Source organism: Periplaneta americana, chromosome 2 (assembly GCF_040183065.1).
Source record: "Periplaneta americana isolate PAMFEO1 chromosome 2, P.americana_PAMFEO1_priV1, whole genome shotgun sequence".
Taxonomy (NCBI): domain Eukaryota; kingdom Metazoa; phylum Arthropoda; class Insecta; order Blattodea; family Blattidae; genus Periplaneta; species Periplaneta americana.
Window position 1 is genome coordinate 27,050,747 of NC_091118.1, and position 26,001 is coordinate 27,076,747.

The window sequence follows — 26,001 nt, forward strand, 5'->3', positions numbered from 1 at the left end:
GAATCCTGATTTCGCGGGAGCGGGAATTCTATTCCAGGTCGAGGGTTGTTTTATAGTTCTTTGTGTTTGTCTAATTTTGCGTCGACATCATCATCATAAGGTAGGAAAAATGTGGATTTCAGGTGGAGTGTTCATACGCTACTGGAAAAAAATATTGCACACTTTTATCACACCGAATCTGGAAACTACTGTGTGAATCATTCATTTCTCTATAGGTGGTCAGGTAGCTATCAGGGATAAATCGCAATATAGCGAACGCCAGTAGGGGAAGTTATCCCCTCGCCTATCACGTAGAGTGTCTGGTGAGCTAGTAGGGGAAAAGTGGAAAGGGTCGTGAGCGGAGATTCTACGTTCGCTATATTGCGATTTGCCCTCGCTCTTTCTTCCTCGCCCCAGGAAGTAGCGCTATTTTTTCTTAATTTGAGGACCAATTAACTGATAAATACTGGAACTTATTCAGGATTGTTTCCGATCTCTGGAAACGACTTTCAATGACGTCATGTACGTTAAGAGTCGCACGACAGCTGATCTGTGGCGAGAGGTGACAGAACATTAGTGGGTGATCTCATAGAGTGCACAGTGTCTCACGGCAGCAATGCCCAAGAAAATCGAGCCTTTTTGGAAGGGGTACATTTCGACCCTTTCCAATGTCAAGTACAGTTACGTGAAAATCATAGGAGCTTGCAAAAAATGTGGTTTCGTTATTTCCAAGAAAGACATCTTCTGTGTTCTTAATAAGACTGGCGAAGCTCGAATGAGATTAATTCCAGAGGGGAAAAAGCAAGCAAATCCACCACACGCCACAAGCCACACCCCCGGAGATGATACAAATTAATCCCATCCGAGCTTGAGCATTGCTGCTGTGAGACACTGTGCACTCTGACTGAGATCACTCACTACTAGTCTGTCACCTTTCGCCACAGTTCAGTTGTCGTGTGACTCTTGACGCACTTGACGTTATTCAAAAGTCGTTTCCAGAGATTGGAAACAACCCTCTGTAGACGAAGCATTGTAGAGATTTTTCTAACAACATAAAAATTAACAATCTAACCGTAGTTTCTACTCCAACTCCCTAAATATTTCATTTGTTCAAAGGTGTTAATATTGATTTTTATTTTATTTTAGTTGGTTATTTAACGACGCTGTATCAACTACTAGGTTATTTAGGTCAATGAGATTGGTGATAGTGAGATGATATTTGGCGAGATGAGGCCGAGGAATCGCCATAGATTACCTTGCATTCGCATTATGGTTGGGGAAAACCTCGGAAAAAATCCAACCAGGTAATGAGCCCAAGTGGGGATCGAACTCGCGCCCGAACGCAACTTCAGACCAGCAGGCAAGTGCCTTAACCGACTGAGCCATGCCAGTGGCCATTAATATTGAGATTGGCTTAATTTGTAAGGGGGTTTAACAGTGACTTGTGTTGTGCAAAATTGGAGAAGTGTCAGAAGATTGGTACAAAAACCAATGCAAAGCATAGGCTACACCATAAATACTAAATTTATAGAATTTATTACATAAATATGATATAATTTTTAAAGTAGAAAATTGGCGACATTGGGCTACAATAGCACCAATATTTGGCGACTTTAGGTAAAATCAAACCTGTGTTCGGACAGTTGACTAAACAACAATATGCAGGACATTCGAGAAATAACGACAGTATAAATACTATATTACGATATATACCTATAAGAGTACATATACTTTGGTTCAATTGACAAATTTTTAAAAAGAAGCTTTCTTTTGTTTTCACATGCAATGTAAATAAATTCCGAAACGAACTAATATTTAATTTTGAACAATGAGTAACATTTTGTAATGGAGTTGTGTTGGGAATGAGACTAAAAACTCAACATTATTACCGAAGCTAGGTGAATATCTAGAGGTTTTATGTGCATTTGAAAAATTGAAAGTAGAAAAGTGATTACTTATCACTAGACTTACCGGACTCAGAAAAACTTAAATACTCATTTTCAAAGCTAAAATCAACTATAGAATCAAAACTAAACAGAATAACTATATCAATGTGCCAGTGTTTTATTCTCTTTCTTTCATGGCTTTAGATCAAAATGAACGAAGAACACCTTGAGGACCTTGTCCTCTCGATCACAGAAAAGATGCCAGATATGAAGGTGCACACAACAGACCTCAAGAGGCCAACATCCACGTTCGTGCGCAACTACTTCACGCGTGTCTTGGAGGAGCTTAATGTGGATGTTGAGAACCTGCAGAAGCCTAACTTAGCGCAGCTGCCACACTTGGAGCACCCCGACTCATTCAGCCACATATTGCCAATTACGAACTTGTTTTTTGCTCTGAACATCATCTTCAAGACCATCTTCGTAGACGACTTCTCTTTTACAGACCTCACAGACCCAAGTAAGAGCACATAGAATGTTGGGATCTTTCTTGATCTTATTCTTCTTTCTCTTTCTAGTCCTTAGCTCTTCTAAAGCCTGGATCACACTAGGCTGGTTTACCAGCTGCTGCTTTCAGCTTGCTAGTAGCAGCTGTCAGCAGCAGCTGCTTCGTTCCAGCGGCTGGTGCAGTAGTGCATGTTCAACTTTACCAGCCACCAGCTTGTCAATGTTACCAGCCTAGTGTGATTCGTCTTTTGAAGGCAGTGGCTAGCTGGAGCTTCTGATCGTAGTCAATGTGTCTTCTTGAATGGCTCTTATTCTAGTTCTGAGCCTGTTTCTGTTGGGGTCCCTCAAGGCTCTATTTTGGGACCCCTATTATTTTTAATTATGATAAATGATCTGCCTAAAAATATTTATAGTAACTCGATTGTATTTGATACAAAAATTGATATAGGCCTAACTCAGTTTTTTTTTTTTTTTTAGAAGTTCGTTTACCATTAGATTCACAAGAAGATATACATTCTTACAAAATGACTTCATTTAATTAATAATATGCTTTGCATATTATTAATTATTTTCATATTCAATTTAAACGTCAAAATTCTAATGGAGCCAAATCTTTTTAAATAATCTGTTTAAGATCTGTAAAAAATTTGAGCTTCCTATCGTTTATAGTCTGAGTTATATCAATTTATAGTGAGAATGGTGACAAAAAAAGTAATTTACGGAAAAACACATCTAAAGAGTCATTTCATTATAAATTTCACTTGAAGGGCCAGGCAATGATTGTTGTGGGCTTGCTATATTTACTATCTTTTTTTTTTTTTAAATACATTTTCTGACTCATTTTTTAGCAGTTCCTCACACTTCTCATATGATTCATAAGTCTAGCCTTCTGTTTACTAATCCTGTTCATGATATGTAGGTAACTATGTGTACAAATACACTACAAAAGCTAAAACTACACTAACTGCAACTTACATAATATACACTATTTACATACTATGTATTTTTAGAGACTACAATACTTTAGATCGAAACAATTTTCAAGCAGACATGTCTGACGAAAACAACCCAAGGAATAATACCATCTCCTGCTGTCTAATGAATAAAACGAAAAACTATTGGAGATAGGGCTGCCACACTATTGAAGAATGAAATTATACAACTGAATGCAGTAAATTTGAAACAAGTGTGCTTGAAGAATGAAGTGGGCATAGCCTTTTAAATACCTGGCTAACAAAGGTTTAAAAATAGCATCATTAAATGTTGTAGCATTGAGTTAGAGCTTATATTTTATTTGTGATATTCTCTGCAGTCAAAAGATTATTTTAAGCGAAAAAAAAAATAATGTGAATTTTAGTCAAAAATCAGTATCCTCTTCCTTTAATTTATGAAAATATTTCATAGTACAGATTATCCGATTTTTTAGATTAACTGTTCATTCCACGGATAATAGAGGTTCTACTGAATAGCTAATGCCTTACAATTCTGAGCTAATTGTGGTTAATAATTGAGAAATTATTGTACAGTAGTTTCAAAGTGTATACTATTTACAAATTTACTCAGTTCTTTTAGTTGTTAACGAAGTTAAAACTAGAAACCAACCAAGCACCTAATCAACATTGTAATGTTGTGTGTTAGAACCCAATCACACACAGGTGCTGATTAGTGCCATGGACAACTTCCATACATTTGCTGACTGGAAGGCTCTGACGATCCAAGAGCATGTGAAGGAGCACATGGACCGTAAGGACAAGTATGAACAACTGCGAGCTCAGAGAGAAGCGTTACAGGAGCAGCTGAACCAACGTGCTGCAAGGAAGGTTCAGCGACCTTTGCGAATGTGTGAGGTGAGTATAGAACTAAACCTTAGGGACATACTTGGGTCTTTGCATATGGTACCCAAGATTTCATACTCCAATAATTACACTGGTTGACAGCCATTTTGCATCTGATGTGTGATACATCAATTCATATCAATCTTTGGTTGTACAATCCGAATATGCCTTCGGAATTGCTATATCACGTAAGGTTTTTGGGATATTTTAGATTTTATATAGGATTTTTATCTTTTTTTGTGTGTGTGTGTGTGTGTGTGTGTGTGTGTGTGTTCTCATTTTTTCAAGGAAATTCTATAATAAATTAGGGTATGCAGGTTATACTCTACATTTGGTATTTGGATGTAATATACAATGGAACAAGTTTTCAAAAGAATATGTTTCCATAGTGACTGGTCTACTGGATAACTGCAAGAACATGGGGTGTAAAATATCACTGAAAATTAATTTTGTGCGAGATCGTGCGTATTTGCTTGGTTTCCGCACAAAACCAATCCGTGGAAAGTCTCAAATTCCACATTCAGTATTCCCAACCTAACACACATAACAATTTCCCACTTCTTACCGCTTAAATGACATACTGATTTTAACATATTATTTTTAGAGACATTCAATATAGTAATAATTATAAATTGGAAACTTACCACTGCAATTTCACCTAAATTGCACTGTTAATTATTGTTTTTAAATATTTGCAAAAATTAAGTAAATTCTACAACTCCACTAAAGTTACTGCATTCGTGATGCAAGTAACATTGAGGAAGCCGTGAAAAAATCAACAAGATTCCAGATGCCGATGTTATTACTGCAATATGTTATATAAATAATATTGTTAAAATATTAAAATGAAAAATAAATCATTACATAACCTTACCGTTTGTTTTAAGTTCGCATTTATAGACTGGGGGAAAAAAAAGACAGACGTATATCACGGCCTGCTGGAGTATAGTAAACACAGAAAACATTTTAAAGCAACAATGTTGAAGATAGATATTTTTGTTTTGCAAATTTGCCATCATTGAACAGAAACCAAGATGGAGATTTCATTGCAACTAATTAGAAATTCCTCTTTCGGGTATGTAATAAACGATCTTTGCACAAAATAATGTACGATACACGAACGGTATGTTTTCTTTCAATTCTCGGAAGTTAAAAAAGCTCAACTACATTTCGCTTTTTCAAACTTTTCCTCGAACATGAAAACTTAACATACCACTCTTGTAACGCATATTACTATTTTACACTCGTGCTTTAACCAAGACATCCTTATTATGGAGCACCTTTACCAAGGTCATTGGAACCCTTCAATGTTGGGTGATTACTGATGAGACAGCGTACAAAAAAGGAAAGAATTGTCATCCCATTTTACTGAAGGAAATTGTTATTAAACAATGTAAATAATATCTTGGATTACTGTGAATTATTTTAGTATGCCTTTATTGGTTTATATGAATTTTTTATGTTACCAAGAAAACTTTTGTGAGTCTTAAGTGTTATGTTTATATTTAAAATGGTAAATGATAGCCAATATTTTATTACTATCTTTATGTTAGTGCTGTGTATCTAGAAAATGTGACATGTTAGAAAGAAACTGATTTTTTCATTGAATTCAGCACCCCAAAATTAGGTAAAACCACCCATTTACAAACCAGATACAGGAAAGAAATTTCAATTTGTTGACTAGTGTATCAACACAAAAGTAAAGTAGGTGATAGTTCTGTCAAAACATCAGTGGCGTAGCCAGCGGGTGGGTCAGGTGGGCCCAGGCCCACCCAAAAAATATGCGAATTTTTGCGTGTTTTTAATGGAAAATACTCAACATTAAAACTAAACCATGGATCCAGAGCAATAGTTACAGTCGATAGCATTAAGGTGAGAAGTCAAAAATGCGTTCATTTCTTCAAGAGCCAATTTAACTGTGTTGGATTGGGCCTAAAAATTGTCTGGCAGCGAAAAAAAAGAAGGAAGCCGTGGAGGCTACTGAATTGTTACATCAGCTAGAAAAATTTGACACCTTATTTTATTTGGTATGTTTAGACGATATTCTTGCTCTTGCAAATTCATTATCGGAAGCACCTCAGTCTCCAAAAATGGATATTAGTAAATGTTCGTCCTTCGTTAAGGCAATGATATAAAACTTTTCAAAGCTCTGAAACGAAGAAAAATTTGACAATCATGTCAAACACAAGGCTTTGTAATCTAGCAATTCTATCCATCGAGAGAGAAAAGTTGGAATTTGTTGAAGGACCCATCATCAGCAATCGACAGATTCGTTGCTAGGGAATCTCGATAGCTCCAGTTCATCTTATGAAGCGTTTGTATAGATATGCCTTGCGTGATTGTTTATCATAATTTTGCATGTTATTAAATAAGACTTCCGAGAATGAGTCTCAAGAGAGTTGACGGCAGCGTTGGATAAATCGCAATATAGCGAACGCCAGTAGGGGAAGTTATTCCCACCTACATGAAATGTGCATTCGACACAACACTTGCCTATCACGTAGAGTGTCTGGTGAGCTAGTAGGGGAAAAGTGGAAGGGGTCGTGGGAGGAGCTTCTACTTTCGCTATATTGCAATTTGCCTGCAGCATTATTGTCAGAAGATGGGTCAGGTACTTTCTAAACCCTGCATATCTGGCCCACCCAGAATAATTAATATGGCTACACCACTGCAAAACACATAGTTTTCCAACTGTTGTTGTATTAAGCATCATTTGTGGTAATGCCAATATACACGGTGTCCCATTTATCTTGCTCACCCAAAATAATTTTTTTCTCAGGTGCCAAATGAAAAATTGTTTCAAACAAAAGATGTTTAAGTACAATGGGGAATTAATACCAGTAAAGAGATTCGAGTAATGACTTCATTTCTTTAAATGACATCATGTACATTTTATTCAGTGAATCATTTAACTTCTATGCCTGTTCAAAAATTCATCATAGTGTACCATTCTAATACACAAAACATTGAGGGGTGTAAGAGAATATGGAATTCATATTACTTACTTACTGCAAGTCCAAAGTATAGTGCCGTGTTTGCTCGCGTAATTTGCGCACTTTGAATCTATTCTGGCTGTTTGAAAAATTAGGATGCATAAAATATGCCAATTTTTTAAATTAGACTTCTTGATCTGGGTTTTATTCAAGTATATAGTAATTAAGAATACAGTACTTTTGTCACCTAAGACTACTGCTAATCTTGAATTATATATATTAATTAAATTGGGTATATGACAATCATAATGAATGTGAAGTACATAATAGACATACCATTCTTAATAGGTAGTCTTTAATTGAGCAGATTGTACAAGTTTATAGGTCTATAGATGATTGATCGATGCATTCTTCAAGTTGCGGTGACAACTGCACGATATCTGTTAAACAGTAAAACTAACATTACTAGGATTACCGGTATTGGAATCTCGAATAGTATTTACTGTTCTCGGACTTGTCACAGTCACTGCCCTTAGGGGTAATATACAAGGACAAGCATCAGAGTTGAAGTAACGTTATTTAGGGGTTCTTTGTGGAGCACGTAGTTGAATTGGGTACTGGTCAATGAACAATGCCGTGGAATGCAAATATTGGCAATGGAATTTAGGGAAGGAAAATTCATACTACACTGAAAAAAAAAATTGTACGTAAAATGTGTGCGGAAAATACATGGAGCAGAATTAAAGTTCAAAATAATCCTTTAAAAATTAGGGTGCGTAAAATACGCCATGGCGCAAAGTACGCGAGCAAATACGGTGGTAGTAGTAGTAGTAGTAGTAGTAGTAGTAGTAATAATAATAATCATTATCATCATCATCATCATAACAAATAAGCAGTGTTTCAGCTAAATTTTTGTCCACTGCTTGTCACTGCCATTGTGAGAAAATAGCCATTAGTGCCTTAAAGGGATCAATTCGGATTTTACGAAATCACTAGCACCAGTAACAACTTTTGAAATGTATTTATATTTCCATTTTGCTGTATTTTTACACTATTGTACTTGTTTAATATATTTTATGACATAGGTTTCTTTGTTTCCTCTTTTATTTTTCAAATTACATGTTTCATATTTATATCTATAAACAGTCATAAATATCAGTACACTTTGTCAGTCTTGGCAGTCTTTTAATAAGGGAAGTTTATAAATTAAAATTATTTAAGATTATCGTATATTTATTAACATGACCTGAAAATTTTGTAAATTTGGGCGAGAAAGAAAACAAAATAAATTTCTAGCTTAGAATGCGAAAGATCACAATAACTCAAGGTTAAATCAGTAGTCAGAAGTTCTCTCATTCAGCACAAAAAATATTAAAAAATCTACGAACATTAGAATCAAATCTATGGTAATCAAATTTCAGGCAATTTTTTTTTTTCTTTTCCATTTTTCCTTCCATATACCATAACAATCGTTCTCCCTTATTACACCAGCTTGAACTCCTGTAATTCTGTTTGTGTCATTGTCCAGAACTCATCACCAGCCATCTTACACACTTGTGTGCAAAGTATTGCAACAGTGGACTGAGCCACTATTGGTCAATGTCATGTGCTATTCTGGTATATTGTGTTTGTGCAGAGCTTGCTGATCTCATTGCTGACTGTTTGTACAGGTGAACGAGAAAATAAAAAATTTGCGCCAAAGATTTCAACAGGTAGAGCAAGAAAACAACTTGCAGGATCAGGAGAATACAATCATTGAGGCTGAAGTACAGGAGGAAAAGCGACATGAAAAAAAACTCCAGTCTGAGTGCCAGAAGGTAGGTAGGTAGGTAGGTAGGTAGGTAGTCATCAAAAGTGGATGTTGACGACATAGGAACACTTTAAAAGACCTGTAAAATGTCCTCACATCTATAGAAAAAGTCTTAAAATAAAAACTTAGAATTTAAAATGTTTTACTAATTTAATCTCAGATGATATGATAATACCATAAAGTAACTTCAGGACTTAAGTTTGTTTGTGTATGAAAGCAACGTTCTAGGGTGTAGAATTTTTTACTAAAATACAGAATGTCTAAAAAATCATTTTATCATTTTTTAAATTTATCCTTATCCAGAATATCATTAAAAATTTAAATGCTCTCCCTATGCTTGAGTCGATAATTTTTTGCACTCTAGAGATCAGTAAGTTACATCTGGAGTTCCATGTGTAGAAAATGAATCGTGTCACCTTTATGTGGTCTTCATCCTCATTATTCAATTGCATTCTCTTATCAGACACCTCATAATGTCATATACTTTTTATATTTTTTCAACTCTATTATATGGTTTTGGTATTGCGATGGAATATTCTGTTGACAAGTTGAGAAATGTAACATTTATCTCCCTCACCAAGTTTATTTTCAAACTTAATTTAATTTTAAACACTTTTATGAGTGACATTAATTGAAAAAGGAAATTATTTTTTGAACTTGAATGTTAAGGTCATTAAAAGTGGTCCAGAATGCCACACAAGAAAAATAAATTTTGATTACATTTCCATTCATTATCTCAGAAAGTTTTTCTATATTTTTTTGTGATCATAAAAACTCATTTTACTTTATTTATGAGATGGTTACAAGTGTAGATTTTTTTTGTCAGAATGCCAAGAGAACCATGACTTTAATTCCTTTAAGTGACCCAGAATGTTACACAAGGAGAATAAATCTTGATTACATTTCCATTTATTATCTCAGAAAGTTTTTCTGTATCTTCTTGAGATCTTAAAAACTCATTTTACTTCATTTATGAAATGGTTACAAGTGTAGATTTCTTTTGTATGTATGTATTTATGCACACTGCAATGGGTATATACTCGGTGGCAGAGGTAACTAATTACACTCAATAATGACAATAACAAACTTATTAATTAAAAGTACAATTAATAATAATAATAATATTAATAATAACAGGGAACATCCTAAATTAAATGAAGCATGATCACTTAAAATAATATTTAAAATAAATCTAATTTGTATCTTAAACCTAAGTTCGAACTAAAAGCCACGAGTATGATATGTTCATATCTGCAAAAGTACCTTTCAACACTACACTCATTTCGCTGTCAACTCACTCACTGCACTGGAACTACGACACATTTCACTGTTCAAATACTTTGCACTGCCACTATAAACTATAAAGCTTCACTGACAGGAACACGTTTCACTTACACAACACACTTCACTGACACAACATAATTCTTCACTGATACAACACTTCAGTAACAAAATATCATTTACACCCTTTAAATACTGTGTATAATTACCGTCTATTAGTAAAGTCCTTAAGCCTATTTTTAAATACATTTTTGGTTGTTGGTAAAGCCTTTAGTAAGTCTGCAGGTAAAGCATTCCAGTCCCTGATAGTACAATTGAGAAAAGAAAACTTTCCAGTGTCCGTCCTCTTTTGTCAGAATGTCAAGAAAACCATGACTTTAATTTCTTTAAGTGACCCAGAATGTTACGCAAGGAGAATAAATCTTGATTACATTTCTATTCATTATCTCAAAAAGTTTTTCTATATCTTCTTGAGATTCTAAAAACTCATTTTACTTCATTTATGAGATGGTTATAAGTGTAACAGATTTCTTTTGTCAGAATGTCTGCCCAGAAGACCATGCCTTTAATTCCTTCAGTAGACATTCCATGATTCATACTTGCGTGTGCAGTTGGAAGAGGAGGCAAAACAACTGGAGAGTGCCATTGTGAGTTCGCCCACAAATCTTATGGAAAAGCTGTCCAGCCAGAAGAACAAGAAGGCAGAGCACGAAATGAAGTTGCAGGCAATGGTGCAGACCCTGCAGCAGAAGGGCCACCAGAAGGAAATGTATCGCAAACACTTGGAGCTGTATGTGGAGCGTGACGCCATGATCACTAAAATTCTGTCTCTGCACCAGCACTTGAGGTACTTCTCAGACAGTACCATCTCTTTCTTCTCATTACATTACTTCTTTTTCTGCTACACCGGGGACAGCATCTAGAGACTTGGAGACTGTTATTTATTTATTTATTGATTGATTTATTTATTATTTATTTACTTACTTACTTATTTATCAATACAGATATTCGTTTACAAAAAAAAACATAGATAACATGAAAAAAAGAGATGAAACAGATACAAGTGTAAATACAAATTAAAATGGAAAATGAGAAAAGGAAAGAAAAAAAAAAGAGAACAGACAAATAGATACTACCTAAATAAGAGATACAGATATAGATATAAATGAAAAATACAAAATAAAATAAATGAAAAATAGTTAAATATAGATATCATAGCCAAAAATGTAAAATGTAGCTATAATTGGCAAATTACAGAGTAACAAATAGCAATATTATATATAATCAACTACCTTCAGTATATTAATAAGAAAATGCTTGTATTCCATGTAAGAAATGCAGATATCTAGATCCCATGTTTTACATATTTCATTGAAATTTGAACATATTTTTAACACTGGTGAATTTTTATGTGCTGAAGTGTTTGGTTTTTTTATAATATAACAATTGACGATTTCTTAAATGTGATGTTCTAGCGTTAATCTGGATTTGTGATAATATTTCGCTATTATCCAGTAGACCGTTGAATATTTTATGTAATAAAAGCTGTTCAGCAAGTAATCTACGACTGGCAAGAGACATTAAATTAAATTCAGGAAGTAGATTGTTGTACGAAATTTTGTTATGGAGGGCTGAACAATGATATCTTCTAAAATACAGATATCTAGAGAATCGTTTTTGAATTTTTTCAATTTGATTACTATGTGATTTGCAAGTGGGTGACCAAATTACAAATTACATTATAGTGAGGATCACGTAAGAGCAGTTCCTAAAAGTCTAATTTGGCCATCTCTTCAGTGTTGCCAACTAATATTGGTACCAGATATCACCAAAGAGGGTAAAATCAAAATGCTACGTACTGAAATAATAATAATAATAATAATAATAATAATAATAATACAGTGTTAACAATAACAATGTCTTGCTTATTTACCACATCTCATCTTTATGTTGCGAGGTGTTTCCTAAGTGGTTCAATAATTTATTTATAAAATAGTATATTTTCCTTCTGGACTTCTCGCTTATTATGTTGGTCATTAGGATTAGTATGATCTAATATTACAATTTATTTTGTCAGGCAACATGAAATTTATTGTTTTGACTAAAGAATTTACGATTCATGAGACCTAACCTAAAAATGTATTTACTTACTTGCATTTTCATCAATTTGCTTCACTGTAAACCGAAATCATTGCTGCCAACATAACAGTTAGAAAATAACTGCCAGTTGTGGTATTTGTCAGTACCCGAAATTCGAAACGAAGTTGGTAAAAGAAAATTCAACCTGAAAGCTAGAAAATCACTATAATCCACTAGCATATTTCGTAATAGTGGAAAAATGGTTAGGTTTCACCCTTAGGGTATTGAGTAAGCTGATCCGGACTATACTTTTAAGTAGTCCAACCACCCCCTCCTACCTCACTACCGGGTACAGTACCATTCATCTGCAAAACATTTTATTGTATTGTAGAGCACAGCTGGATCAGTGAAAGCAAGTGGTCAACGTTTTCAGTTAGTAGTGCAACGAACAATTCTGCTGTGTGCGGCTCTTCTGCAGTGACGTCACTGAAACCTCTAAATGCTCTGTCCCCGGTATACCCATCTTCTTAATCCTTTTCTTCTTATCATCTTCATGTCCCCTTTCTCTTCTCTCCTCTTCCTCCTCCTTTCCATGTTTTCTACTTCCCACCTCTCCTTCCTCTCGTCTCTTCTTATCCACCTCTTTATCCTTCTTCTCTTCTCTCCAGCTCCTGGCTTACCATTCTTTTTTTGTATCCCACTCTTTATCTTTCCTTTCCTATCAACCTCATTATTCTTGTTTTCTTCTATCCAACAATTTTGTATCTTTTAGTGATGCTATTACTGCTTTGGAACATTATTGATATAATAATAGATAAAAAAAATCATTTTGCTGAAGAAAATGGATTTGGATGGTTTTGGAACTGTACGCCTCACACATCCAGCTATAACGGCTGGGGGGATCATCGTGCTAACCACACGATACCTCCATTCTGGTTGGATGATCGTCCACCTCTGCTTTGGCATGTGGGCGTGAAGCCAGCAGCTGGCTGGTCGGTCTAGGCCCTTCACGGATTTAAATTTATTTTTAACGCCTCTCTCACACACACACACACACACACACACACACACACACTTTTTAACACTATATCACTTAGGAATATTGTATATGGTGATTATGTTGACGTGTTAATATTGAACCCACAACAAATCCTCAACACACAATTGAATTTCAGAAAACACACACTATTTGACTCCACATTACACAACACAAACGCACTCCCCAACAAGCCAAATGAATACACTGGAAGACACAAGGACCTCACCAGTTTTGAAGATCGCTCCAACCCGAAACTAATCAACTAGGTATTTATAAACTTAGTTCAATATTAACACGTGAAAGTATATATAGGCCTATACATGGTGAACCAGGAAGTAATGTCACTAATTCTGGTGGGTGATTCTTTGAGTAAAGAGCAACAAAAAATCGAATACCATTTTGCTATATTATGATTAGTTTTTCAGAAAAAACGTGCTGCATGCTGAAACCAGCTGGGAGTGCAACATTAAATTGTGTTGCTCTAAACAACATCTTTACCTGGGTTGTTGAAGGTCATTGCCATCATCCCAATTTTCATTGCTTTTAAACTCGTAAGAAAATATACAGATGATGTACCGTTTAATTTTTGTGTTTAAACTGTGTTAGAAAACAGAGAATGAACACTGCTTGTTTCACATTAAACAATATCTTGGACAATTTAAAATAAACTCTACAACCTAATTTTAATTAAATGTTAAGAGAACACAGGCAATAATACACGCTTCTTTCAAACTAAATGGATAAGATTGAGAAATATTTCTACACTTCCATTTCAATTGAATATGATAGAGATTGTAAACAATAATGATGAATGTTTCATGTTATAAAAACAAAATTTTAAAACATTTGAAACTCTAAAGGAAAAAATAAAAATATGTTGTGCTTATTTTATGTTAAAGTAACGAACAGAATCAAAATAGTAAAAATTATGAAACAAGTTTATAATGTTATAGTTTATTACATGAGTAAATGTTATGAAACGAACACAGTGAGAAATAACATGAGATTTGTAATGATGGTAGTTTGATATCATGGTATATGAGGAAAGAGGTTGCTATGACAATAATGATGTATTAAATCTTTCATAATGTTAACTCTATGATACAAGTTACGACATTTTAGTTGTCATGGTAATATTTTACAGTACTAGTATGATGATGTGGCATATTATGCACGATTTTCACTAACAATAAAGACTGTTTATAATGCTGATGTACAAATAATTTTATTTTCAAACTCTTCGACTTAATTTTAATTAAATATTCCGTGAACACAGCCAATAATAAAAGCTTATTTTACATTATACATATGTAGTTAATATTTTAAAAAGCTCCGCTTGTCATACTACAAGCATTTTCTTCAGTTGTTAGAAATTTTCTTCAGTTGTTAGAAATAGTTCCTTCTCACTTTAATTTTTTAAGTAGTAATCGGTAAACTTACATACAAGAAATCAAATTCCCCGAGCCATATTTAAAAGCAATTGTGTTATGTTTCTATTTCTCGTTGTATTTTGCATATGCGAGCTGCATCTCTCAGGCATCTTTACAGTGTTGCCACAGTGCATCTGGTTTTAAAACTTCTTTGTAGAACGAAAACCTGCATTTGTTCCTGCACATATAAAGGACGAAACTAAAATTCTTTCAGTCATTATTTTATTATCATAATATACTATTCTCTTAAATAATTGACTGAGCATATTGGGAATTAATTCAATAGGTTTTCCAAAATATGCTATGAAATGTTTGATGTAAAATAATTTTTTTCTCGAGAAGGAAGCACAAACGAGCAAATTGTATCAAACTTTTTTGTTTTAACCCCTTCAGACCTGAATTTATATTTTAAAAAACTGAAAAAAAAAAAAAAAAAAACTGGTCTCATATTCATTCTGGGGATCCAAAATTCCCAAATCAAGTCTTCACAGAAAATAAAAATTTGGGGACAATTTTGACCTCTGGGGCCCCAAAATTTTAAATGTTATTTTTAATTCTGGTATAGAAATGTTCCAAAAATAATATTCTCCATATCTATCACATTGAATTTTTCAAAATATTTCAAAGTATCGAGGACATTCCAAAAAAGAAACATTGTACACTATAATGTTCATCAGGCCTGAAGGGGTTAAATATCTCAAAGAATAACCCCTGAAATTAATGACATTACTCACGGTTCACTCTATATCTATAACATCTTCCTTAAGGTAAAACATATCAATAATTTCAAGGGAAAAATTGTTCTGGGGCCGGGTATCGATCCCAGGACCTCTGGTTTAACGTACCAGCGCTCTTTCCAACTGAGCCACCCAGGAACTCCACCCGACACTGTCTCAACTTTTCCCTTTATATCCACACAACTCGCATGGGCTGACAAAACGCCAGAGACACACATCGAGTGCACAAAACTCTGTGTGACTTTAAATTGTGGTTTTCTGTTAACGTACACAGTGATGTATATATTATGCAAATCTAGTCTTTCAGGTGAGGCTCCCTGTAAAGCAGATTTGAATAATTTCAAGGGAAAAATTGTTCTGGGGCCGTGTATCGATCCCGAGACCTCTGGTTGAATTTCCAACTGAGCTACCTGGGAACTCCACCCGACACCGTCTCAACTTTTCCCTTTATATCCACACAACTCGCGTGGGCTGACGAAACGCCAGAGACCCACATCGAGTGCACACAAGCTCAAGTCACACAGAGTTTGTGTGCACTCGATGTGGGTCTCTGGCATTTCGTCAGCCCACGCGAGTTGTGTGGATATAAAGGGAAAAGTTGAGACGGTGTCGGGTGGAGTTCCCGGGTAGCTCAGTTGGAAAGAGCGCTGGTACATTCAACCAGAGGTCCTGGGATCGATACCCGGCCCCGGAACAATTTTTCCCTTGAAATTATTCAAATCTGCATTACAGGGAGCCTCACCTGAAAGATTAGATTTGCATAATATCAATAATGCTGTGATAGATCGATTTTGGCAGTGATTTCCAAAATCTCTCCTACTTTCAGTTTGAAAACCTGGTAACCATAGTTGCCATTATAACCAAGTTAAACTCTATATCCATGTCCAAAATCAGACACATGGAGTCATCACCCTATTCATAACTTTCAGGCAATGACATTTGCTGAATATTATGTGCACATTAATTTTTCATAAAATCTAAGTGTTAGTCTTAAATAAAATTCTTGTCTTAAGAGATGGTTGAATGCAGGTCTCTGGAATCCAAGATGGAAGACAAAAAGAAGCAGAAGGAGGCATCGAACAATGTGAAGCATGATATTGAGGCGAAAATTGAAAAGCTGCGAGCAAAACTGGCACATATGCTGGAGCTGAAGCCGAATATGGAGCAAGAAATTCTGAAGATCTCGAGGTAAAGAACCAACTGGCAGAGGGAAGCAAACTGCTAGAGTAGCGATTTTTTGTAGCTTTTTTTATAGAATGAAAGTAGTATAAAAATGCACTATACTTTCGCATTATTCGAAACTTTCCTGCTATTACAGGATGTGAATATGTTGCCAGGCAACACTCTGTGGTCATTAGACTACCTTGACTGTTCAGCAGTATTCAATGAGTTCTGCATTGAATTCAGTAGTGTAAAAGCCTAGAATCCTTGTGACAAGGGCATCAAAATGGTGCTGTCAGGGTTGTCAGACATCCTGGATTTCCCAGGATTGTTCTGGATTTTAATGGTGTGTCCTGGATTGAGTTATATTTATCCAGAAATGTCAAAAAGATATGGGAAAATATATATATATATATATATATATATATTTTTTTTTGCTCATTTCTATAAAATTATTTCTAAAATGCCTTATTAACTTTTCAAGACCCTGTCCAAACTGTGTTGAATGTCATCGTCAATGTCGCCTGGCGCCTTCAGTCAGATTGTATTGAAATAAAAATAATAATACCATAGTATTGTAACTTTTATACAAAACAATAATGTAACTTTATTGTTTCAACAATAATCGCTTTCTATAATTTACTTTAAACACTCTCGTCAACAATGGGATTTCCACTCCACACAGCAACTCAGTATTCGTTATTTCACTCCACAGACGACAATGACAATTCACTTGGATTATTGAAAACAACAATGTACTGTTAATCTCAATTAAGGGGAGAGGATGGTATTTTTTAAAACTTTTTTCCTATTTGGTGTAAAATATTAATTTTTTGGATGTAGAAAGCTCATAGCTGTGGCAACTCAACCAAATAAAAATATTTAAAAAATATATATTTGGGGGCCCAAATTTGAAAAAAAATATACCCAATGCAGGATTGTACTGAAACCAATATATCTACACCGTTTTTAAAGATAGATTCAAACAGTGTTTTGCAATGTATTTGCAAAAGCATGTTCTACAAACTGTCTGTAACAGAATTTTGATATTAGTTCCTATGTTTGTAAAATAAACAATTAAAATTTAATAAAACGTTTCTGATTTCCTTTCTTGCAAACAAACGGACGTATTTTTAAAATGAAATCAATTAACAAAATTCTGTTACAGAGAAAAGTTTCCTAATAGTCTAACGAATGTGTGTTCTAAATTTCATGCATGATCTTTAATAGTTCAGAAATTATATCCATTTTTGTCTGGCAATGTAGCAAAAAAAATGAACTTACTGGAAACCGATAAAAGCGGGCGTGTGATTTAAAAATCCATAGCGCAGGAAGTTTAAAAATGACGTCTCAACATCCGATAAGGGCACAAATACCCACAAAATGTTATGCAATGGATTTCATACATATCAAAGGGTATTTTAAAGAAAAAAAAATTTTTTTTTTGAAAATTTAATTTACCCGAAACAACAATAAAAGTGGGCCAGTAATTAAAAAATCCATAACGAAGGAAGTTTAAAAATGGCGACTCAACATTCGATAAGGGCACAAATACCCACAAAATGTTATGCTATGCATTCCAGACACATCCCAGAGTATTTTAAGATTTTTTTTTTAATTTACTCATTTTTTCACCAAAAAATACCATCCTCTCCCCTTAATGTTCACAAAGCACTATTTACAAAACAGAACTGTCAGTTCACAGTTCGTTGCCTTGGCTAGTTCGTCTAGCTCATTCACTCAAATTCACAATATATCGCACCCAAGTCTTCCAGAGACAGTTCACTGAACTTCGAACTCAGGTCCCCCAACTGCAGTCCACTGCACAACGAACCAAAGACTCCGGGTTCGCCGCACTCTCCAGGACGCTACCCCAGTTGCGGACACACACAAGTCGAACTCCGGTCTCGAAGCTGGCTTCACTGCTACACAAAACTGACTGGCTTGCTGTCCAAAAACTGCAACAACTGCTCAGCTCACTTGCGTCTCCAATTTATAACTAGACCATAGTTTCGGAAAAGTACGATGCTAGAAATTTCTACAGATGTCCAGAAGATGGCGCCTCTCGACTTCTCTGGATTTCTTCCCTCAGTCGCAGGCGCATTACTTCCCCCTCTCTGCCTTCGTCACGTCTGCGCCGGCTCCTCGCGCTCCCCCCCCCTTTCCTGCTGGACGCGCACAAAGTTCCCTGAAGTGCCGAGAGTATTCGGCCTGCTGTCACAGTATGTATTAGGTATTGTACAGTATCTTAATCCTTTATCCTCTTGGTAAATATGAATGGTGCTATGTTGCTGTGAAAGTTATTCTAATTACAGATTTTTAAGTGTAATCTACAATGACAAATTCTCATTAATTTTTAACCTGTTTTGTTAAGTGAAATTTCAATTATTGTAAAAGTTTCCGAATGAATACAAAGCGAGTACCTAGTAAGTATTAATAGTTCTATGAGATTCATTTTAAATTACTTTTGCATACAGTAATGCTGCATACAACGTGCTCCTAAAGGTAATGTTGTGATGGAACGATTTTGGTAATTATTTCCAAAATCTCTCGTATTTCCAGTTTGAAAACCTGACAACCCTAATTGGGGTTGTACTGTAATGGTATTTGTTAAATTTAAATTTTTTAACAAATAACATATAAGTAAATTATGAGTAATTGATTTTGAATCGATAATGAGTACATGCGACATAATGATGAAACTAAATTGAGGTTGATTATGTAAGCAATTTGTCAAGCTTGTTTTTAAGCAGGCATGCGGTAGTCTTCGTAGAAGTTACGCAAACGTTTCTGCTGACATGAAAATATTGTAAGAAAGAAAGATTAACCTACATATGGAATGTACCAATTCAGCTATTTCAGGTTCATGACTTACAGTATGTCGACATCTGATCATCTAATTGGAATAATAAATTATTATGTAAAATAAGACCTAAATATTACAATTAGATTTTTGAAAAGGAGCAAATAATTAAGGTTTAAAGTCTTAAGGGTTATCACGATTGGTTTAAACATGCACTAAAACAAGACGTAAGTGCAAGTTTGAACCAATAAATTATTGAGATTTGCGATAGATTAATTAGTTTAGGAAATTGTATATTTATTATGTAGAACTACATTTGTATATAGATCTTTTGTTAAATTATTAAGTTTTGTACTTTTGTGAACAATATCAATAAAGCTATCTATCTAATTATGAGTAATTGATTAACTAGCAGACTTACTCGTGTTAATTATGTAAGTCTTTGCGGCTTACAGCTGTTTCGGTGCTTCATCACGCCATCATCAGAGCCTAATAGATTTTGGCGTCATCTCGAACTTCTCTGTCTGTTGTATGGGTGCGTTTGATTGTTGAAAAGTGGAGTCAAATAGTCTGTGTATACTGAAATTGATCTGTGTGTTGAGAATTTGATCAGGGTGTGTTTTAGTGTGTTTGCACCCACACAACAGACAGAGAAGTTCGAGATGACGCCGAGATCTAATAGGCTCTGAGGATGATGTGATGAAGCACCGAAACAGCTGTAAGCCGCACAGACTTACATAATTAACACAAGTAAGTCCGCTAGTTAATCAATTACTTATATTCAAGTGTTAAAAGTAGTGTATGCAAGATTCAAAATGGAGTAAATTATAGTTGCGTCGCTGTTATTTCCGACGTGACTCCTCCTCTTTGCTTACACCTTAAGAAGTGAAGACTGTATAAAGTCTAGATAGGTAGTATCATTCGCCATTTTTTTTCTTTTGTTGCCGAGATACCAGACGAATCTATTTGCCGCACCGTTAAACATTATGTCGTAGCTCATCTGTTAATAAATCAAATGCACTGTAATTGAGTAAATGAGTGGCAAATAATATCCTCGTGTGCTTTCTGTGAACCCCAACAAAAGAACCAAAATGGCGGGCGATTAGCTGCCGGAAATAAGAGTGACGGGACTATAGCAATAATCAGAAAATATCGTTATAAAGACATTTCACTGCACTGTGATGCCAGAATAATGTAATTCAGATTTCAAATGACATAATGTGTTTTTTTAAGTGTTTATTTAAATTTTATCGAGACAAACATTTGTTAAGCAAATTATAAACAGTAATATTATTTGCAACATAATAAATGAACTAAGTTGTTGAAAGTAAAATGTATGAGAAGAAATGTTTGATCCCCACAAGAGTAATTTTTAAAACAGTCATATTGTCTTTGGCTTTCTTCCAGATTTAGTGCAAAAATAAACTGTTGTACACAATACAATTTGACATTGTGTTATGATATGTGTCCGTAGGGAATGTCAGAAAGTAGTAATGCAGGCGGATGATCAGGCGAACAAGGCTAAAGCAGTGGAACAGGAGGTGGTGTCACTGGAAGAGGAAATAATCCAGCTAGACGCACTGGCCAAGAACAAGGCTCGCGAATATGATGCTCATTATAGCAATATGGTGGCTGAGGTGAGAGACTTCTTGCTTATGTGTTACTGCCTTAGAGAAGCTGTAGAATGACGTCATGTCTTGGTACCAGGGCTATGGAATTTGATTCCAAAGTGATTTTGGCATAGTTAGAATCAAGTTTTTATACATTTCCAGGTCATTTGGTTTCTTTTGTACAGACTGTAAAATTTTTCCTTTGTCAGAAGAGAGCCAATTGTTGATCCATAGGTTTGTAAAATGAGACTTTACTGAAGCAGAAGCATTGGATAGAGATCTCACTTGAAGAGGTCTTGGTTGCAGATATGTTGCCTGTTTTGCAATATTATCGACTTTCTCGTTTCCAGGTATACCACATATTGTTTACGTATAATAATATATTGACTACACCCCCAACTCTGGCTACTAGCAACAGGCATCTATAATGAACACCGATCAAAATACCCCTCATTTCTCGTGAAAAACTTCTTCTTCTTCTTCTTCTTCTTCTTCTTCTTCAGTCCCTTCTGCTGCTAAGCGTCGGGTTCGCCTCTCTCCGTCCATTTCATCCATTTTTCCCGATCTCTACACATTCTCTTCATCTCTACCATTGTTTTTCCTTTCTGTTGGCCTATTCTTTCTATTGTATCCTCCCATTTAATCCTTGGTCTTCCTCTTCTCTTTCTTCCTTCCACTCTCATTTCCATCACCTGTTTAACCTTCCTTTCTTCTCCCATACGATATACATGCCCAAACCATTTCAATTGCATTTCATTAATCACCTCTGTTAATGCTTTTCTCATTTTAACTTCTTCTCTTATCCTGTCATTCCTTATCCTATCTCTTCTGGTCTTTCCTACAGTTCTTCTAAGATATTTCATTTCCACTGCTGTTAATTTACTTCGATGTTTATCTAAGAGTGGTAAGCTTGCGGTACTATATTGTATTATAGGTTTAATTATTGAATTATATATCTGTATTTTTGTCTTAGTGGTTATTTCTTTTTTCCCAACTATTGTATTACTTATTTGATAGTATGCTGATGTTGCTTTCTTTACCCTGTTCAGTACTTCTTGATCTACTCTTCCATCACTAGTTATTATTGTTCCTAAATATTTAAAACTCTCGTGAAAAACAACAACTGAATAGACTACAGTGGACTTTATGTTGTCAGCAAACAGCTGGATACATTAAGAAGATTGATTGATAGTTAGAATCAAAAGTAATTCTAGAAAATTTATAGTCAGTAGTCATCCTGGTATAGGGTTATCAAATGTTCTAGTTTTTAATGTGTCTGGGGACGTCCAGGGGGATTTTCTAAATTGCCGAGGTACCTATTAAAATTGAATTTATAAAACTTACTCACATCCGAGATTCGTTATAATCTTGACTGGGATAAAATTGTGTGTGTGTGTGTGTGTTTTTTTTTTTTTTTTTTTTTTTTTTTTTGCGGATGGAGAAGTTGGTGTCACTGAACGACCGAAATATTTACAACGATCTCTGGTACCTCGCGAGTTTAAAATATCGAAACGAGCAATTGATTGATTTCTGGAGTCTCGCTGCGTGACACTATTTTGTTTTGTAAGTGAAGCAGCATGTGGTGGAGATCGCTTAGTCATTGTAGTATAGCCGACTTTGATACTTGTTAAAGGTAAGGAGGTACTTATTTTTATTTTTTATAATTACATTTAGATTGGCAACAGGCCATGATTGTTTGGCCAAACACCTGCATAGAATTGGAATATATCAGTCCCCTAACTGCCCATTGTGCAACTCAAACCAAGAAATGAATTCGGAACACCTCAAAATCTGTGCTTCATTGGCTGGCCATGATAATATCTTTGAAAAATATTCGAGTGCAAGAGGTCAAATGACTTTATTGTCAAACGCCTGGCATTAGAAAACAACAACATAATTACAAACTTAATTTCGGCACAATGGAATATATGCGAATTTTGGCACAATGGAATATCTGGGAATTAGGCCTACTAACTAAACTGCAAACTTTATTTGCATTTAGATTTAAAGATGTTGAAGTGGAAACGTAGCTTCACTAATGAACTGAAAAGTAAATACTGTACCCCAGTTTCATTTTGCGGCCTGTAGAACAGAACTGGGAAGTTAATTACATTGTTTGCAATGTTTGTATTATAACCAGCACTTTTTTTCAGCCAGAACGGTCCGGAACGCATTCCGGTAAACTTTTTGCTATTACAAATTCCAACGAGATATATTTTATAAGCGAAATTGAAAATTAAAATTTCCGCCACTGCCGAGTCCAAGAGTTTACATGTTCTCATTATTATTGTTGGTGCAAAAGTAACTTACGCAATCTAGTGCTGCCATCTTCCGTTATTGTTCCTGAAACTATAGCTCGAAATCGCAAAATTTCCGTTATGCTTAAAATCGATGAGCTCCGTTTGGAACTTATTGTAATATAAGGTATGTAGGCCTAATATTTTTAAACCTACGTTATTGTTCTATAATGTGATCCAGTGATAGAGTTCCGGTAAACTTTTTTCCAGAAAAAAAGCACTGATTTATAACTATTATTATGCGTAAACAATATGTTAGTAATATTAAATAGTTTTATTATGCAATATGACAATTTTTATTATTTAATCTTGGTGTCCTAGTTTTCAGTCTCGGATGTCCTCAGGCTCAGATATTTCATCTGGTAACCCTATCCTGGTATGAATTGAAGGGTTTATAGCAAAAACCGAACAATAGTTTACCTTCTTTATTTTTCTTCCTAGTACCACAGTCTTCGTCTTATTGTATTTATTTTCATCCCATACTGTTCACAGCTGTCATTTATCTCCTGTAACATATCCCTTAGTATCATCTCCTCTTCTGCTAACAAAGCCATATTATCAGCAAATCTTATGCACTTTATTCTTCTGCCTCCTACTATCACTCCTCCCATGTTCTGAAAACAGTTCTTCTCTAAATCCTCCAAGTAGATGTTGAAAGGGTAGGTGATAAAGGGCATCCTTGACGTACTCCTCTCCCTATTTCACTTCCTTCTGGCATTTCTTCTCTCCTAACTTTGACTCGTTTCATATAAAGATTACTGAACCCTGAAATTACCTCTTCAGAGTTTGATGCTTGAACTGCATTTGTGTGTTGCAGCAAAATTCTGCCATTCAAGAAATGGAACAACAGGACGCAGAGTTCCTGCAACAGCTCAGGGCTTTGAGATTGAAAAAGGAAAAGGAATTACAGTAGTGCAGTTTAACATTGTCCCATTCTTCAGTCTTTTGTAATGGAGAGTTTTAGAAGTTAATTATGAAAATATAAGTAGCTTTTTTATGTTCCGTTCTTATCTCGTCACCTTTCGGTTTTCTTTAAACTCGTGAATTTTCATCATTATTGCTCTGAAGGTTTTCATGTTATCAGCACTCACCTCAACACTTCATTTTATATTACCTTAAGAATCTGTTAAAATTTTTCACTATACTTGTTTTTTTTTTAAAGATGGGACATGACAGGAGCGTTGCGATTGGAAAAATAACTGAATGTCACATAGCGTGGTAGGCCTGTTGCTATGGTAACTATGATTAAGTTGCCAAACTTATCGTTCCCCTTGGCGAGTGCTTAATAGCTCTCTTGGCGACATTTATTGTGCAAACAATGTTAGCATTGGTGCGTTTCGTGTTTGATTCTCTGTCGATTTTTGTATTGTTTTCTTACCTTCGCATCAATTGTCAATGAATGTTTTAACGTCAGCCATCTTAACGACAATTGCTAGCTTCCATCAGCTAGCAGCATAGTAGTCCATATATTGGCAACGTGGCACTGTAGTTCCAAGCTCGGCCACTTAACTGTCGTGTCCCATCTTTCAAAAAAACAAGTATAACTATTGGATTGGTGCATAAGTTCCACTGCCTGCTGGATCATATTCTGTAGCTGCGTAAACTGCCTGCTCAATCAAAGTTATTTTGCCACTAGGTGGCAGGCAATGCCCACCGCTATTAACATTATCAGTATAAGCAAAGTCACTATCTCCCACCTAGCGTTTACTCGCACATAAGCATTGATTGGGCAGGCAGTGTAAGCAGCCATAGGATGTGATAAGTTCGTAGCATAAATAAATACTTGGTTGCTATGGAAACATGGACAGCAGATGAATGAAAGTACAGAAAAACGTTACAAACTTATGCACCAATCCAATATATATTTTAAAAACTCCTTATTCGTACCTAAAGGATGATATGCACTTTACTATCTGTGGCAATAGGTTTCATGATTGTTTATTTAACTAAAAAAAAATGTTATTTTCTGTAATGGATGTGACAATATATTAACACATAAGACATGTTCTTACTTTTTTTTATATGGAAAATTAATGCTTCACAAATATTCTGTGAACACATTAAGCTATGGAATATTAAGACATTTTACTATACCCATTATCTTATTTTCACACCAGGGTAAATAATTAGCCTATATTTTTTTAGTATGAGGTGTCTGTTATAAAAGAATGGCTGCCTTGCTACTTAAAGTTCTCTTTTATAAAAGCTGTAATACTTTCCTGTTTTGTATTATGTGAATTAATAAAAATCATTACTTTAATTTGTTTCATTAAGATTTTTTTTGTCACTCTTGCCTTGGAATGTTCTATACGCTTATGCAGTGCTGCTTTTTTTCTGGCAGAACATGCCGGAACAGTGTTCTGGAACGTTTTTTCTTCCGTTATGGAGCCGAGAAATGTGTTAATAATTATGTTTTTAATATAATTTTTCTTTGAACTTCGCTTAGTCCTGGATAGTCTTAAAGTTGGACAAAAATGAGGTTAAAATCGACAAAATTTCCATTGACTGGACAATAATAATCTCCCTGTCAGTTATAATATATTCTACACAGAGTTCCATCACCTTTTTCTCCAGAAGAAAAGTACTGGACCTAGGGAGATGGCAAAAACAAAAA

General features: G+C 35.0%; 1 protein-coding gene across 1 annotated transcript; it reads left to right on the plus strand.

Moving 5' to 3' along the window:
- Positions 1-10: 10 nt before the first annotated feature.
- Positions 11-25,651, plus strand: LOC138691227 (kinetochore protein Nuf2-like). Its single transcript, XM_069813032.1, has 8 exons — positions 11-100; positions 2,070-2,385; positions 4,011-4,219; positions 8,811-8,957; positions 10,843-11,078; positions 16,546-16,704; positions 20,955-21,117; positions 24,205-25,651. Exons 2-8 carry the CDS (start codon positions 2,076-2,078, stop codon positions 24,298-24,300), a joined length of 1,320 nt encoding a protein of 439 aa, XP_069669133.1. The 5' UTR covers positions 11-100; positions 2,070-2,075; the 3' UTR covers positions 24,301-25,651.
- The last annotated feature ends 350 nt before the right edge of the window (positions 25,652-26,001 follow it).